At 54.4% G+C, this 15,462-nt stretch overlaps 1 protein-coding gene across 3 annotated transcripts; it reads left to right on the top strand.

The window, feature by feature from the left end:
* Window positions 1-3,499: 3,499 nt before the first annotated feature.
* On the top strand, window positions 3,500-8,902 carry TMEM18 (transmembrane protein 18). Of its 3 annotated transcripts, none has more exons than XM_040993903.1 (6): window positions 3,500-3,612; window positions 4,490-4,610; window positions 6,347-6,401; window positions 6,985-7,078; window positions 7,162-7,243; window positions 8,870-8,902. In XM_040993903.1, the coding sequence occupies exons 1-5, from the start codon at window positions 3,556-3,558 to the stop codon at window positions 7,240-7,242; spliced, it is 408 nt and encodes a 135-aa protein (XP_040849837.1). In that variant the 5' UTR covers window positions 3,500-3,555; the 3' UTR covers window position 7,243; window positions 8,870-8,902. The 3 variants fall into 3 exon arrangements, with proteins under 3 accessions (XP_040849837.1, XP_040849838.1, XP_040849836.1); XM_040993904.1 differs by lacking the exon at window positions 8,870-8,902 and adding an exon at window positions 7,525-8,635 and having other exon boundaries at window positions 4,493-4,610; XM_040993902.1 differs by lacking the exon at window positions 8,870-8,902 and adding an exon at window positions 7,525-8,635.
* The last annotated feature ends 6,560 nt before the right edge of the window (window positions 8,903-15,462 follow it).

Below are 15,462 nucleotides of genomic sequence, written 5' to 3'. Positions count from 1 at the left end.
CATGATGAGGGGGAGCTGTCAGGAATTCTTGTCTTCTCAAGGTTGAACTCTTTCCTCCCAGGGTTGTAAAGACCTGTGCTTCGGCCTGGGCTGTCGGGAAACTTGGTAGCTGAGTGCTAATCCGAGGCTAACGGGACAGTCGACCACCTGCAACCCCACTGCCTGGCACACCAGGAGAAACGGTCACACTGTTTAACATGTTCTGTTTCCGTCTCCTGTCTGCTGTGGCCTCTGGCCCACCTGTAACCTCTCTGGGAGGCAGATTAGTCTAAGTACCGTGTATTATAAACTATCTGATGGGCAACTATTTACACGGACTAAGAGCTACATCCTGTTTAGAAGCCAGCAGCTGAAGCAAGCAAGCAAGCAAACAAGCAAGCACGATTTATACAAGTCAGTTTTGCAGTTGGCCAAGTTTTCACGCAGACAGTAGGTGCCTTTCTAATATTCTGGTTCCACATATGTATCCCTAAGTGCACTTGTCTATCTGCTTGCCCTGAAACTCTTGTAGACTTAGAGGGCCTGACGTAGCTGACTCCATTTTGAATTTTCAGGCTGTCATATCATCTGGGAGATGGTATCAACAATAAAAGCAGAATACCTCAGTTGCTAAAAGTAGGAGCTTCTATAACACACATGAAATATGTGTCTGTTCTTTGAAACCAAACACTTTGTTGGAGAGAAATGTGATGAAAAGAAAAAAAGGTTCTATAACCTTCCAAAGAAAATTGTTTCCTAAGAAGCTCAGGAGAATGGCATGTCTAGACTTTGATAAACAAAATCATTAAAGCTGTCTCTATTTTGAAGACATTCTTATAGTAAGAAGGCTTTGAAACATATTCAAACAGCTGCTTAAACTTCTTTTCAGAGAAAGCCCTAGCTATTACTTAGCGTAGAACATTATTCAACATCCTCGTCTTATACGCTGCTGCCTAAACTGAACCCTAGATCAAGCTGAGGTATTTGCTCCTTGATTCACAATTTCTGATGTCAAAACCATGTAAATGCATCAACAGAAGGCACTGCAGGATGCCGTTTCCAACCCCATGGGGGCCTGGGCTCAGGTGCGCACCAGTGTCCATCAGGCGTGTGACTGCAGGTGCCAGCCCCACCTCGGCTGTGAGGCCACCTATAGCCCTTCACCCCATCTGATTTCTGGATAAAGACAATTAGACTAGCAACTTCCACATTTTCTTGCAATCTTGTGATTCATATTTATGCAAACACAATACATTAGGGATTTTTCCTATTGACTATTTATTTTGGTGTTGCCACCAATCACATAGCAATTCACAGGAGCAGCTACAGACGACTCCTCACAAACTAGTAATGTGGACTTTAGTTCATGAACTGTGAGAAAGAAAGGACTTGAGAGCTGCAGGAGGCTGGAGGCTCGTGAGCTCACCTTGGCACGTTTACAGCAAGGAATGGAGGGCAAGCTGCGAGAAGCCAGAGAAGCTGCTCACACGGAATCTGACGACTATATGTAACATGGGTGAGTGGCCGAGGCAACGACATGGGCCAAGGGACAGCTGGATGGGGACTGCGTGCGTGAGCTCTGGGCTGCGGTTCACACCAAACGAGTCCTGTCTTCATCCGCGGTGATCAAAACCCGCCAGCCAGCTCAGAGTCAACCCATCCTCACCCTAGGCACGATGCTCTTCCTCCTTCCAACAACCGAACGTTCAGCGACCCAAGTGAGGATTTGTAAAGCATCAAGTGAACCGCGGCCCCTTCTGTGCCCCTGTCATCTTACAGGCTGGGCACGGACATCAGCATTTTATGACTTATATGCTCTCCATTGGCAGAGCAGCCTCATCAAATCCTCATTACATTCAGCTGGCTAAGTCACAGAGCAACACTAAAAACGTAAAGACATCACAATTGAGAAGACACTGGATGGGGCCAGGGACATAGGGCTGGTGGACAGTCAGGGAGCCTCCCTCAGGTGTCAGCGACCCAGGGCCAGAGTGGCACAGAGCGTGATTCCTCTGGCTGTGCCACTTCTGACAGCCTGGCAGGCAGTCTGGGAGAGACACATTTGTAAATTAAAGGTTTATCTCATTGTTATTTGGAAGAGTTACAGAGTGAAGGAGAAAAAATGCAGCTTAGAGAACAACAACCCTGGCTGTGCAGTTTTATACCTTGACCACAGTGACCCCACAAGAAGCAAGAAACAGGCTAGGGAAGCTGTGGGAACCTTGTGACTTGCTCCAGTGACTGACACCCATGCCTGGGACGGACGGGGTGACCCCACAGCGCTGCCCAGGCAGAGGGATGCCTCCTGGCCAGCTGCCGGCCTGCATGTCAGGTGACAGCACCCGGGTGGAAGACCTCACACCGAACACACTGCGAGGACACAGGAAATACAGCACAGGACCAAGAGCTTCCCAGAGGGGTCGGAGGCCTGGCCAGAAGCACAAGCCAGCACAGGCAGGGGCGCTGGGCTCTGGAGCTGCAGGTGGACTGGGGCTTGCATGGGTCTGCCAGGCACAGGGAGGGGCACCAGAACTCAGGGTGGACAGGGGCTGTGTGTGGGCCTGCCGGGCACAGGAGCTCAGGGTGAACAGGGGCTTGTGTGGGTCTGCCAGGCACAGGGAGGGGCACCAGAACTCAGGGTGGGCAGGGGCTGTGTGTGGGCCTTCCAGGCACAGGAGCTCAGGGTGGATGGGGGCTTGTGTGGGCCAGCCAGGTTGTCCATGTGCCTACAGGATGTCTGCAGAATGGGTGTGAGTCAGGGTGAAGGACACGGCAGGGCAGTCCCACGCACAACTGGCTCCCTGGAGCGGGAGGCTTGGGCTGAGGAGCTCAGGCGCTGGAAGAGAAACCAGCAACCAACTCACTCGCACTGCCCCCCACACCACGCTCCTGCCCAGCCCTCCTGCAGGGACTGTCCTGGTGCCAAGGTCGTTTGGAGTCCCCACAGCAGCAGAGTGGCTGCAATCACTCTCCTGTCCACTGCGCCCACAGGCAGAGCGGCCCTTCTGGGAGCCCTCGTGGGACCACACTCGCCTCCATGAAGCCACGGAGGCCTGTCCCGCGGAACACGGTCCCCCAGGACGTCTGTGCCTCCACCAGAGCTGGTCAGGTCCGGGAGGATTTTGCGGCATCGGAGCCTGCGGGCAGGGTCGCTCCGTGACGCGTGGCCGTCTGGCCCGCGCGCCAGTGTCGTGCCTGCCACTGTTCTCCCGCAAGGACAAGATCTCCGACCAGCCGTGTCCCGGCCGCAACAACTCGATTTATATAAGCAGTCTGGTCATTTAAGTTGATTGTATTTCAAAGGCTGAGGCAGAGAACACCCACGCCCCCGCTCGCTCCCAGACGGAACGCGGAGCGCAGCCGGGACTCGAACCCACGTACCGTCAAAGGCGCCACACAACCGCCCCTAAACCAGCTCAAACCACGAGACACCGCGAGAGCCGGCTCCGCCAGGAAACTATCGCGAGAAGTACTCCCGTGGCCGTCGGCGGCACATTGTTTTCTCGCGAGAACACGGGACGGCGTTCTTCCTGGTGAGGCCGGCGGGCGGCGTGGAGGCCGGACTTCTGGCGAGCCATGCCGTCCGCATTCTCCGTCAGCTCCTTCCCCGTCAGCATCCCCGCTGTGATCACGGTAACCCGCAGCCCCTCTGGCCGCCCAGGGGTGGGCGCGAGGGCCGCAGTGCTGCGGGGCGGACCCGGAGCTGCGGGCGCTGGACTGGGTGGGCGGGGCCAGCGGCCGTATTCGGGGCGTGGCTGTGGGTGGGCGGGGCCAGGCGGGAACCCGGGGCGTGGCTGTGGGTGGGCGGGGCCAGGCGGGAACCCGGGGCGGGGCTGATGGGCGGGGCCAGAATCGTGACCCTGCCCGGGGGCGGGGTGATGGGCGGGGCCAGGCAGCGATCCTGCCCGGGGGCGGAGCTGTGGGCTAGTGGGCGGGGTCAGGGTTGTGACCCTACCCGGGGCGATGGGTGTGGCCAGGGGCGGGACTGCGGGTGGGCTGGGGCAGGCAGCGGCCCTGGGCGGGACCTGGTGGCTGATGTGGACCAGGGGCGGAGTCGGAAGGTGAGCTGGCTCTGGGGGCGGGGTTTGGAGGTCCATGTGGGCGGGGCTGAGGCTTTGAGGTGTGGCTGTGGTGGGGCGCAGGGGGAGCGGGTCAGTTTGGTGGGTCTGAGTGAATGGGTGGGAGTGTCCCGGGTCTGCATTTATGCCCCGGCGCTGGGTTGCCAAGGCAGCTGGTCCCCTAGGCCAGCTTTGAGCTTGCCTGTCCAGCGGGCGCTCGGGGACAGCATGTTGGAGGGTCAGGTGTTGGGGAGTGGTCGGGGTGCTGTGGGAGGGTTGGAGCTGAGAGGAGGCGCTTGGGGATCCTGGACACAGACTAACAAATGCTTGTTTTGGTACAAGCGGCTGAACTTCTTTTTCGTCTCAGTGCATGAGACTCACTTTCAGGTAGGATTGGGTTTAGTCACCAGGTTGGCTGGGTTCCCCTCCCCACCCGTGTCTGTGTCCTGCAGCAGACAGACTGGACAGAGCCGTGGCTCTTGGGGCTCCTCCTCTTCCACCTGCTCTGCCTGCTGCTCACCTGCTGCTCCTCCCAGAGTTACAACCTGCAGATCGGGCATTTCCTGTGTCTGGGTGAGTCCCTGCGCCCGGGTGCTCCTGTGTCGGTCCCGCCTGCGATGTGCTGTGCTCTCACAGGCCTCCTGCTGCGCCTGAGATGAGTCTAGTTGGGTGTCAGGGCAGGCAGAGCCATGACCTGCGGGAATCTGCCATGTGCCTTCCTCCAGGGCTGGTGTGAAGTGCTGGCTCTGCCAGGAGGCGTTTGGCGTACTGAGTGCTGGCGGGCTTTGACCCAGGCTGTTTCCTCCTGCGCTGCCTGCTCTGGGAAGCCAAGCGTGAACATGAAAATTGCCCACACAGTGGGAACCAAGCTGTGTGAGGGGAAGACTTCCCAGAAGTTGAGGCGCAGCGCATGGGCTGTGACTGCGATCAGCCCGCTGCCCCAAGTGCACGCAGGGCGGCCGTGCTCATTGCTGTGGATTGTCAGAATGTGCACAGCAGTGTGGGTAAATGGTGCTGTGGAGCCAGAGCCCCACGGGACTCCCCCGTGTGCATGAACGCTCACGCCCTGATTTCGCTCTCATCTGCCATGGCAAGACCTAAGCAGGCAGAGGAGTGCAGGGAGGCGTGATGAGGCCTGATGGACATGGCGCGGTGCCCCTTATGCGGGGGTCAAGGGTATGCAGCAGTCGGCCAGGCCGTGTCTGAGGCCTGGGGTGCACACACCAAGCCTGGAGTCCTGTGTGCCAAGGCTGCTGGGAGCCCCAAGAGTGGGTGAGACAATCCCGCCGCACCGTCTCATTGGTTTAGCCCTGCCTAGGCCACCCCAGGTGAGACTGGACCTTCAGCTGGTTCACAGCAAACTCACATCTGTGGTCTGGGTCATGTTACAGCCTCATCACGTGAGCTGATGTGTGTGGGACCTGCTGTGCCACATGGGTGAAGGACGACTGCCCACAGTACACTGCTGGCCACTGGGCTGTGTCCCGTGCTCAGCCCCTGAGCTGAGTCTCATTCAGGGCTTCTGCAGTGTGTAAAGACAGAGCAGCGTGATGCCCCTGGGGCGGGCCTCTGTGCCTCCTCTTACTGAGTACCCCTTAGCTGCCTGACCCCACTGAAAGGGCTAATTGTACAGGTGCCTGTACTCCTGGAAGTCTGGAATCTCCAGAGAGACACCTGCATCCTGGTAGGAGCAAAGCTCCTGCTTCCTGAAGCACCAGGAGGCAGGCAGGAGATAGGGAGAACCTTGCAGTTTGAGGATTTATGGGAAAGACAGTTCCCTCCGAGGCATGCTGTTTTATTACTGTCTGCATTACAGTGATATGATCAGGACCCCCAAGCCTATACCCTGTAAATTCCTGTCGCATGCTTTCTGTTTTGTGTCACTGTTAGCCCCTAATCATGTACTTGCTCACTGTCACGTAGCTTTTGATTCTCTTACTATGAAAAACCCACAATTATTTTGTTCAGGGCACTTCTTGCTTATGGCAAGAGGTTGCCTCTTGGATAGAAATTAAAGTCATCTCACTTGCCTTGGAGTCTTGCTCAGGTTCATTGAACCCCAGCACCCCACTGCCTGCTCCCAGGAACCTCTGGGTCAGGAAGACTGCACGTTTTCCCGTCCTGATTTAGCTGACAGATGAACACCAGTGGTTGAAGCTCGCGCTGCCCCAGTCCACAGTGCTGGGCCTTCGTCCTCACTGGAGATGTGGGGTGATTCGCTCCCGTGGCCTGGGAACTGGGGTTGATGGGGTGCTGTGAAGCATGCATGTTCTGTTCTGGAAAGGCTAACTCGGGGTTTCTTTTTGCAGTGATCCTGGTCTACTGTGCCGAGTACATCAATGAAGTGGCGGCGATGAACTGGAGGTAAGGTCACGTTCTTGCCCTGCGGCCGGGGGAGCAGCTGAGGATGGCGCAGGCCTGAGCCGGCCAGAGCGCTGGGTCTGTCCCTCAGGACGGTCCCTGGCCCGTGCCTGTGTGAGGCCTGGATTATGCAGTGCCTGGGTATCTCCTGCTTCCCTGGCCCCTCAGTCATCCAAGATGTTCATGAGTGTTCCAGACCATTGGAGCAGAAGCAGAGCCATGCACTGAGGCCCACAGCCCTGGGTTCTGGTACCTGTGACCTTCTGTGGCCACCTCTTCTGTGGTCTCAATTTTCCTTGTGCCTCCTGTGAGGGTCAGAAGGCTTCCTGCGTCCTTACACCCTCCTCCCGACTGGCTTTCTGAAGCTGCTCACTCCTCCCTACACCCACACACCCTCCTCCCTGCACCCATTGTTTGGCCATTTGTAAAGCCCTGGGGTCGTCCCTCAGTGGTCTTGATCATGCAGCCCATGATGGGTGTCAGATGTGCCAGCTCCCAGCCAACACATCGCTGTTCATCTTCCCTGCCTCACTGCTTGGAGGAGACTCTATTTTTATGCCAAATATGGTTGTTTTTCTTCAAACAGGTTATTTTCCAAGTACCAGTACTTCGATTCCAGGGGCATGTTCATCTCGGTGGTGTTCTCTGCGCCGTTGCTGCTCAACGCCATGATCATCGTGGTACGTACCCTCACCTCACAACCGGCTCGCCTTGCTTCCTGTTAATGCGTCCCACTGTGACCCACCATGGCTGCTGTTTCCAGGTCCTGTGGGTCCGGAAGACTCTGAGTGTGATGGCCGACCTGAGGTGCTTGCGCGAGAGGAGGAGGAGGAAGGTGGAATGAGGTGCGAGGAGGAGGAAAGGTTGAGGTGTGAGAGGAGGAGGGAGGAGGGCCTGAGGTGTGAGAGGAGGAGGAAGAGGAGGAGGGCCTGAGGTGTGAGAGGAGGAGGAAGAGGAGGAGGGCCTGAGGTGTGAGAGGAGGAGGAAGAGGAGGAGGGGGAAATGGGGTGATTCCCTGCCTCTTGCCTGTCCTGTCTGCTTTAGCATCGTGGCCGTTGGGGCAGTTCCCTCTGGTTTAGACTGATTTCCTCTGACTCACAGGCATCTTGTGTGATTTTATTCACAGGAAGTGCTCCGCTGATAGGAGCCAGGAATGCCAAATGGCCGACAGCAGCCTGGGCACCATCCCATGTCCTGTGATCCCCCAAGGACCAGGCACCATGTGGTTAATGGGGCGCAAGGCCCCTCTTGCCCACCGGGTTCCTAACCACCACCTCCAGCGACTCCTGATAGGTCCAATGACCTATGTCAATTTATGGTTAGTTATCGTCAGCATCACGGGCTTTTTCCATTAAGCAAATTGTTCTTTAATTAAAAAATATGCAGATGAATGCATCTAGATTTAAAAGACTGGAAGTTGACAGTTTTACTGGAATATAAAATTTCCTTGAAGTCCACATTTGTCATATTTCATAGTTTGATGTAATTTTAAGCTCTTGGTAGAGAAACTGTTTCTTGGTTTTGACAAGGAGTTGCACAATGGAACCTTCTGGAAGAACCCAGTGGAGCCTGTCTGTGGCTGGAATTCTCCATTCCTGTCTTGCTTGGTTGGTTTTTCATTAAACGCAGAAAGTGCTATGGAAGCAACATCCTGTACTTGTTAAACTGAATGACCTGTCCCACCGTGGCTCTCGCACCTCAGGTCACGCAAAAGTGCAGGTCCGTGGGAGTCCTGCCCGCACACTGGTTTCAGAGAAGTGGAAACGCCAGAGCTCAGCGTGGCACAGAGGCAGCAGCTGGGTGGTGCTGCATCCTCACCCTCCGTGCACTGTGTTTGTGGGCCACACGCCGGACCTTGTGACTGACCTGTGGTTTCCTGTGGAGATGTGGGATGTGTTGGTCGTTGTGCCCAGTCCAGTGTTAGCCTTTCCAGGCGCCACGCTGTGCACTGGGCACGTACGATTTTCATTCTGTGAAATGCTTTGGAGCAGTTACTGTGTTCGCTGTTTTTTAATTTAAATGAAGGCAGGGATGGATGTTGTGGTAGGTGGATTCAGCCACACCTTGGCACCTGGCATCCCATATTGGAATGCTTGATCAGGTTCTGGTTTGCCTGGGAAGCAGCAGATGGTGCCCAGATGCCCATGGAGCTCTGGGTGGATCCCGTGGCCTCACTGTGCAGGCCCAGGAAGTGAGCTAGCCACTCTACATTTCAAATAAACAGACCTTTCAGTTCACATGTTGGTGGCTTCGGTTGCATTCTTAACAGACCTCTGACTATCTTGAAATTCACTGATTGTACACATGGGCCCCACTTCAGTTTGAACATGTGTGAAATGCAAGGTTAAAAACAAAAGCTTGATAAAATATGGGCACAGCACGATAGCATAGCACCTAAGTCCTCGCCTTGAATGTGCTAGGTTCCCATATGGGTGCCAGTTCTAATCCTGGTGGCCCCACTTCCCATCCAGCTCCCTGTCTGTGGTCTGGGAAAGCCTCTGGACCCTGCACCAGTGTGGGAGACCCGAAAGAAGCTCCTGGCTTCAGATCAGCTCAGGTCCACCGTTGCGGCCACTTGGGGAGTGAACCATCGGATAAAGATCTTCCTCTCTGTATGTCTGCCTTTCTGATAAAAAAAATAAAAATTTTTTAAAGTATGTCCATGAAAGCAAAAGGGCTCTGAGGGATCTTCTGATAGACTTAACACCAGCGCTTTTAGAGTGTTTCTTAGCTAAGTAGAGGAAGGAGATTCATGATTCAGAACAAGGTGTTTCCATGGTCCAGACCTGGGACGTGCAGGTTGTTGGCTGCTGGCTGTGGAGCACCTCCCTGGGTGTGTGCTGTGTGGTGGTCACCCTGTGATGTTACACAGTGACTACCATGCACACCCTGCTCGAGCTGTGAGCCATGGGATGCGCCTCCAAGGTGTGCTGTGTGGTGGTCACCCTGTCACGTTACACAGTGATTGCCATGTGAACCCTTTTGAGTACCTGCACTACCATCCCAGCTCAGGCTGCCAGGGTCCCCCAGCATCTGCAGGGTAACCAGGACTGGGTGTGGCCCCAGTGGAGCCATCTTGTGGCTACAGAGTCGGGGCAAGACACCTGGTGTTGGGAGAGAATGTTCCAGCTCTACTCCTGTTTCCACTCCCTGTTATTCATGCTGTATTATCTAATGTACAGTTTAGTTTCTAAAATTGTTCAGCAGAAATTGTAAACATTTTGTTTCCTTGGTATAATTTAAGTTGCTAATTGTAATTTGTCTCACATTGATAGCAGGTTTGGGACCTTTGGGTAACTGATCATGCACAAATGTTGTTCATAGAGTGCCAGGCTAAGGGTTCTAAAGTTTGCATTTAGAAAACATCTAATTTTTAACTGAAAAAAATTACTCTAGAGGATCTGTAACAGGAGCTGATTATCCATTGCTTTGGTGGACTCTGTTAAAACAAGTGAGAGAACAAATTGGGCAAGTAACAGCAGTATTTTAAAGTCAATGTTAGAAGCTAAATGGCCCACAGCCCTGCCCTCCTAAGGGGTACAAGGGTGGAGTTGACAAAGAGAAAAAGAGTGTTTAAACTGGCTTCTCCTGGAAATCACAGCCACACGGAGTAAAGGGTTTAGCCAAGAAAGAGGGACAGGGATAGGAAGTGCAGTGGTGGTGGCTGCTGGGGAGACGGAAGGAGCTGGAGAATTCCCTGAGGCTGCTGGGCCCTCCTGGGTGGATACCTGCAGTGTGGCAGTGCCTGTGGGGATGCCTGAGGCTCCAGGTAGGGAGGTGTGGTGGTGTGACACCCAGGTGTGAGCCAGTTTCCTCAGCCGTCTGACCTCTTGTTCTTCCTCTAAGATAGCTTTTGGAAGCTCCCCATCTTTCTTGAGTTGATGGCGGAGCACTGCTCCACTCCTGAGCTCGGGAGCCTCAGGTCCTTGGAGTGAGCTCTGTTCTTCTGTCTTGGTTTCCAAGTGTCTTGAAGCTTGTGTTGGGGAAATAGTTCATACACGTTTTTATCTTTGCCCTTTAAAGCCGTTTTTCCACAGATGCTTTGGATTTTCCTCCTCTAAGTTGGTAAGCACCACTAACTTGATGTTCAGAAAGTGTACACAGATGTTGTACACACTTCCTGTAGCCCTTGCAGCATTGAAAACAGTTTTCTGGTTGATAGGTGGAACATTGAGCTCCATGTTGCAGCCCCTCGGCTACTCGTGAGGTTTAATGTTTTCTAATTATTATTGGTGTCTTACATTTTTGTATTAATTCATACATATTTCCTTGCAGTATAGCAATTTAAAATCATATTTCAACTTCTGCATGTTAAAATGAGGTTTCCGGTCTGGTTAGATTTGACCTTGGAGCCAGAGCTGTGACACAGCCTGTAGTGCCAGCATCCCGGATGGGCACAGGCTTGAGTCCTGGCTGCTCCTCTTCTGATGAAGCTCCCTGCTAAGGAGTGGAAGACAGTGCTTGGGAAGGCCTGGAAGAAGGTCCTGGCCCCTGGTTGTGGTTTGGCTGGGCCTAGGTTATTGTGGTTATCTGAACTGAACCAAAAGGTGGAAGATGTTACCAGAAAAGCCCGGTGGATTCTTTCCTCAGCTTAACATAGAAATAAAAAAGTCAGGAATCAGTTGCAGACAGACATTTTATTTGTAAAGTGACCAGGTGAGCAGGGAAAGAGGGAAGGGGAAAGTCCAGAGAGAGCGTTGCAAGGTGGGTGCCTTTGGAAGGAGAGACACCAAAGGTCGGAGGAAGCATCTTGGAACTTGAAGCCTGACCCCTGCTGCTGGCCGTGACCTACAGGTAAAAGATGCCCCAGTGGTGGTCTGTTAGCCAGTTAGGAAACGGGTGGGCCATCCTTGTGCCGCCCACCTGAAGGTGTGGCTACGATTTCAGCAGGCTTGGACTGTCTCAGTTCTCTTTCAGTCTACTCTCTGTGTAATTCTGCCTTTCAAATAAATAAATCGTTTTTTTTTTTTAAAGTTTTAACACTTGGCGAAGTCCCTGTTCTTTCCAAGTCACTGTCCTGAGCAGTGAGGGGCTGGGCTCTGTGCCCTGCTCAGCTGAGAAGTGAGCATCCTGCCTTTCCGTGCACTGGCAGAGGGGCAGTGGTAATGGCAAAGTTGGCTCACAGGCCACCGCGCAAGTGTGGCTGGGCCAAGCACCTCCCACTCCACTCATGACGCCCACAGTGTACACACATGCCCACTGAAGTGCACACACCCAGCAATACTCAACTCAGCAACACATGCACACCCTTTAATTCACACATACACACACACATTTCAGTGACACACACATCCAGAGATTTGCCCATGGCTAGTGACACATGCACACCCAGCGAGACACATGCCAACAGCACACATACACAATGATACACATGCATATACAGCCGTGCCACACACAAACAGTAATACAGACACACATGCAGCCAGCATGCATACACACACAGATGCCCACACAGCGATATAGTAACACGCAAAGTGATACGCACACACAGCTGTGACACAAACAGTATTCTAGACACATGCAGTCAGCATACATACATACACATACATAGTGATGCACACACAGTGGTATGAACGGCCAGCAACACGTACACACATACAGTGATACACACCACACAAACAGCATGCCACACACACACACACACACACTCGCCCAGTGACACACATGGCCTCCACCAGCTTCCAGGACCACCTATACAATCCCAGAGTTCCTGTTGATAATTTGCTAAAATTTGTGGTTTGTTTATTTGCAAATGTATTCAAGCTGGGCAGTCTGCACTTTAAAAGACCAGTGTGATCATTATTAAATCAATAGTGTAGTTTAGGTAATCTACATTTTGATGAAACCTTCAGCCTCCGGTTTATGAAAGTGTACGTGGTATACAGTGTTATGAATTCTGGATTTCAAGTATGCTTGGCACTCTACTTTGCTCCTCTGCCAGATATGTGGCCTTGGCCAGTCAGCAGGTGTACGTGAGGGGCAGGAGATCCAGAGCAGACAGGGACTCCAGAAGCAAGACAGAGTGAAAGTGAAAACCCAGGCTGGGCAGATTCAGGTTCCCACTGCTTCAGACAGTTGAGCACTTTGCCTTCCCGCCCCCCCCCCCATGACCTGGGTTTCCATAATGAAGCTACGCACACTGAGGTGGAGTTGTGCATATTAACACATCTTCATGCAGCCACCATGTGACTGGGAAGACGCTACAGGGACAACCCTGGACAGTCACAGTGCAGCCTTGCCCCCACATGGCCCACCACAGTGTCCAGGAGCTGCGTGAGGGGGGAGTTTCAGGCTCCCAAAGCCCTGACGCTCCTTGGAGGAGTTCTGGGAAACTGCCTCCTCATCACTTGGATGAGCTGGGAATTCAATTGTAGCACAACCTCTGGCTTTCCCTGAACCTGTTTCCCCTGTGAAAGCCATGTGGTCATATTTGCCACTCTTGCTGCATCCCCTGTTGTGATCACAAGGCACCCCATGGCCACACTGGCCCAGCCTGTGTATGAGCTGTCTCTGGGAGCCCCTTTGGAGGGTAGAGGCCGTGTCTGGACGAGAGCTGGCCTATTGCGCACAGCCAGCCACCTGAGCTGTATGTGGACACCTGGAGGCCTGGGTGCAGCAATGCAGAGCACATATACAACTGCACCTCCAGGGGGCGCCCACGTACCATGTCACCTAAGCCATACGGCCAGAGTTGGCCTGGCCACCTACTGAATGAACTGCGTGGTCTTTCTAACTGAGCTCAGTCAGCTGGAATATGGGGGTGGGGAGGTGGGGGCAGCACCTGGGGTCAGCAGTGTGTGGGTGCCTTGAGTCACTGCGTAGCAGGCTAACGTCCAGAATGTGTAGGATCAGCTTTAATGTGGCCACAAGCAACTGCAGCTGCAGACATAGGCACATGTGTGCAGGCACCTGGGTTCACCTTTCTGTCGGGTATGCTCACACGTTCCTAGGCTGGGGGTCTGCCCTGGGCTCTAGGACAGGCACTGTAGTTGCTCCCTCCTGTGCAGGGCACAGCTGCCCAGCCTGCCCAGGATCTCAGGGTGTAGTCAGCTGGCCCCATCCCAGTGTGTGTGTGTGTGTCTTGTCCATCGTCTTCCCGTGGCTTCCCTTGACAAAGCAGGAGCTCTGGGTCAGGATCGAGCTGCCTGTGTCTTGGGGACGGAGGAAGCTAATGTAAGGGAAGACCCTCTGCAGGGCATGACAATGGCTCTGGCACCTTTAGACGCAAGGGTCTGGAAATTGGCACAGAGGTCACAGCCAGCACGGGTGCTGAGCGGTACAAGAGGCCAGGGCTGGCAGGACCCGGTAGCCTCTGTGCTGGGCTGGGCTGAGGTTGCTTCCTCAGACCGTGGGCACTTCACCCCACCTTAGCTTGGGGTCAGTTCAAAGGTCACATAACCACAAGTGGTCCCTTAGGGGACAGAGGATGGGGAGAGGGGCAGGAAGCTGTCTCTCGGAGGGGGCCCTGGCAGGCACTGTGGGGGAGCACAAGGGTGCTTTGTTCCCAGGTTAATCCTCTCGGTGTTTGCATTTCAGCACACACGCCTTTACATTCCAGTCAACAGGGCCTGTCACCTCAGAAGGAAATCCCTAGCAATGCAAACCCAGGGCAGCCGGAGCAGCAGGCACACAGTGGCCTCCGTGAGAAGCCACCCCGTTGCCCCCAATCCAGGATTGAGGGGCACCTGGTGGGATCCTGGCATGTGGGGTTCATCCAACAGAGGGGAGGTGGGGTGTGGGGCTGGGTCCCTGTGTACAAGTGCCAACAGAGGAGGGTGAATTGGATGACACCACAGCTAAGAAAACAGTTGCCATCTGGGCATTCCTGACAGCCTTCTGCAAGTCGGGACAGGCGAGGCGGGGGTGGTCCACCGGGAGGGAGTTCACCACGGGGCCAAGTGTGGCTCCAGCAGGTGCACGGAGGGTCAGCGACGCTCTGTGCTGGGTGCCCCTTATCATTTCCTTCACATTTGTGGAGACTGAATGAAAAGTTGATGGATTGCTTTTCAAATCTGCCCAGGTTCTTCCGGACACCTCATCCTTGTATTTATGTGAAAGGCAGTGGCACAGCCCGCCCACAGGCTTTCACCCTTCCATTCCCCAGGTGCCCATGATGGACAGGGGCCACTCAGGAGCTGGGAGCTCCATCTGGTCTCCCCCTGTTGGCTGGTGGGGACCCACCGTGGCTGGGAGCTCTGTCTGGTCTCCCCCATGACTGGTGGGGACTCACACCTGTGGCCTTGCTGCCACCCCGCAAGGTGCATGCTAGAAGACTGGCTCAGGAGCAGAGCCAGAACTCAAGTGCACTGAGGCCGGGCCACACTGAGCCTGGTTGGTTGGGCAGGCAGGTTGCCTTGGGATCCCTGAGATGCCATGTTCCTGGGGCTGCCCAGTCAGCCTGGCCTTGCAACTGAGAGCCCTATTGCTCTGGGATCCCTTGAGATGCTGTGTTTTGGGGCTACCTGGGTTGGGCCGTGGTCCTGGAGCCGCCAACCCTCACCCCTGGGGTTGCCAGGTCATCGTGGCACAGGCTCTACTGGAGCAGCTCCCAGGGTCCCTGAAGAGAAAACCAGGAAAAAAAATCGGGGGTGAGAAATACTAAAGCTAGGGAGTAAAAATCAAGCCAACCCTGACACCTGACAAAGATAAGAGCTACACCCAGGGGATACCTAAGCAGGGTGGGAGTGGCCAGAAATGAGGACACAGGATGGGGGAAGGAAGCTAGGTGGTGACCATGGACCCCGAGTGGTGACCATGGGACTCCGAGTGGTGACCTGGATCCCTAGCAGTGACCATGGGCCCCAACAACTCACCATGGAAGGCAGTGGGAAAGGAGGTCTTGGGGGAGCAGAGAACCCTGCACACAGCCCAGCAGTGGGGCCTTCCATAGAGGGACAGTATCTGACACAGAGGGAGTCTGGGGGCGGTTTCTTACAGAAATCCGAGGACTTCCTTGGCAGTGACAGGGAAGCCCCAAAAGCCACACACAGTCGTTTCCTAAACAAAACTTCCCAGTGAGATGTGGGTTAGGGTTTCTACATAGAAAGCTCCAGGTGTGGACAGA

Source organism: Ochotona curzoniae, unplaced genomic scaffold (assembly GCF_017591425.1).
Source record: "Ochotona curzoniae isolate NIBS_2020 unplaced genomic scaffold, NIBS_Ocur_1.0 contig_883, whole genome shotgun sequence".
NCBI classification, from domain to species: Eukaryota; Metazoa; Chordata; class Mammalia; order Lagomorpha; family Ochotonidae; genus Ochotona; species Ochotona curzoniae.
The sequence above is the reverse complement of the archived record's forward strand: the minus strand, read 5'-3'. Positions and strand labels throughout refer to the sequence as shown.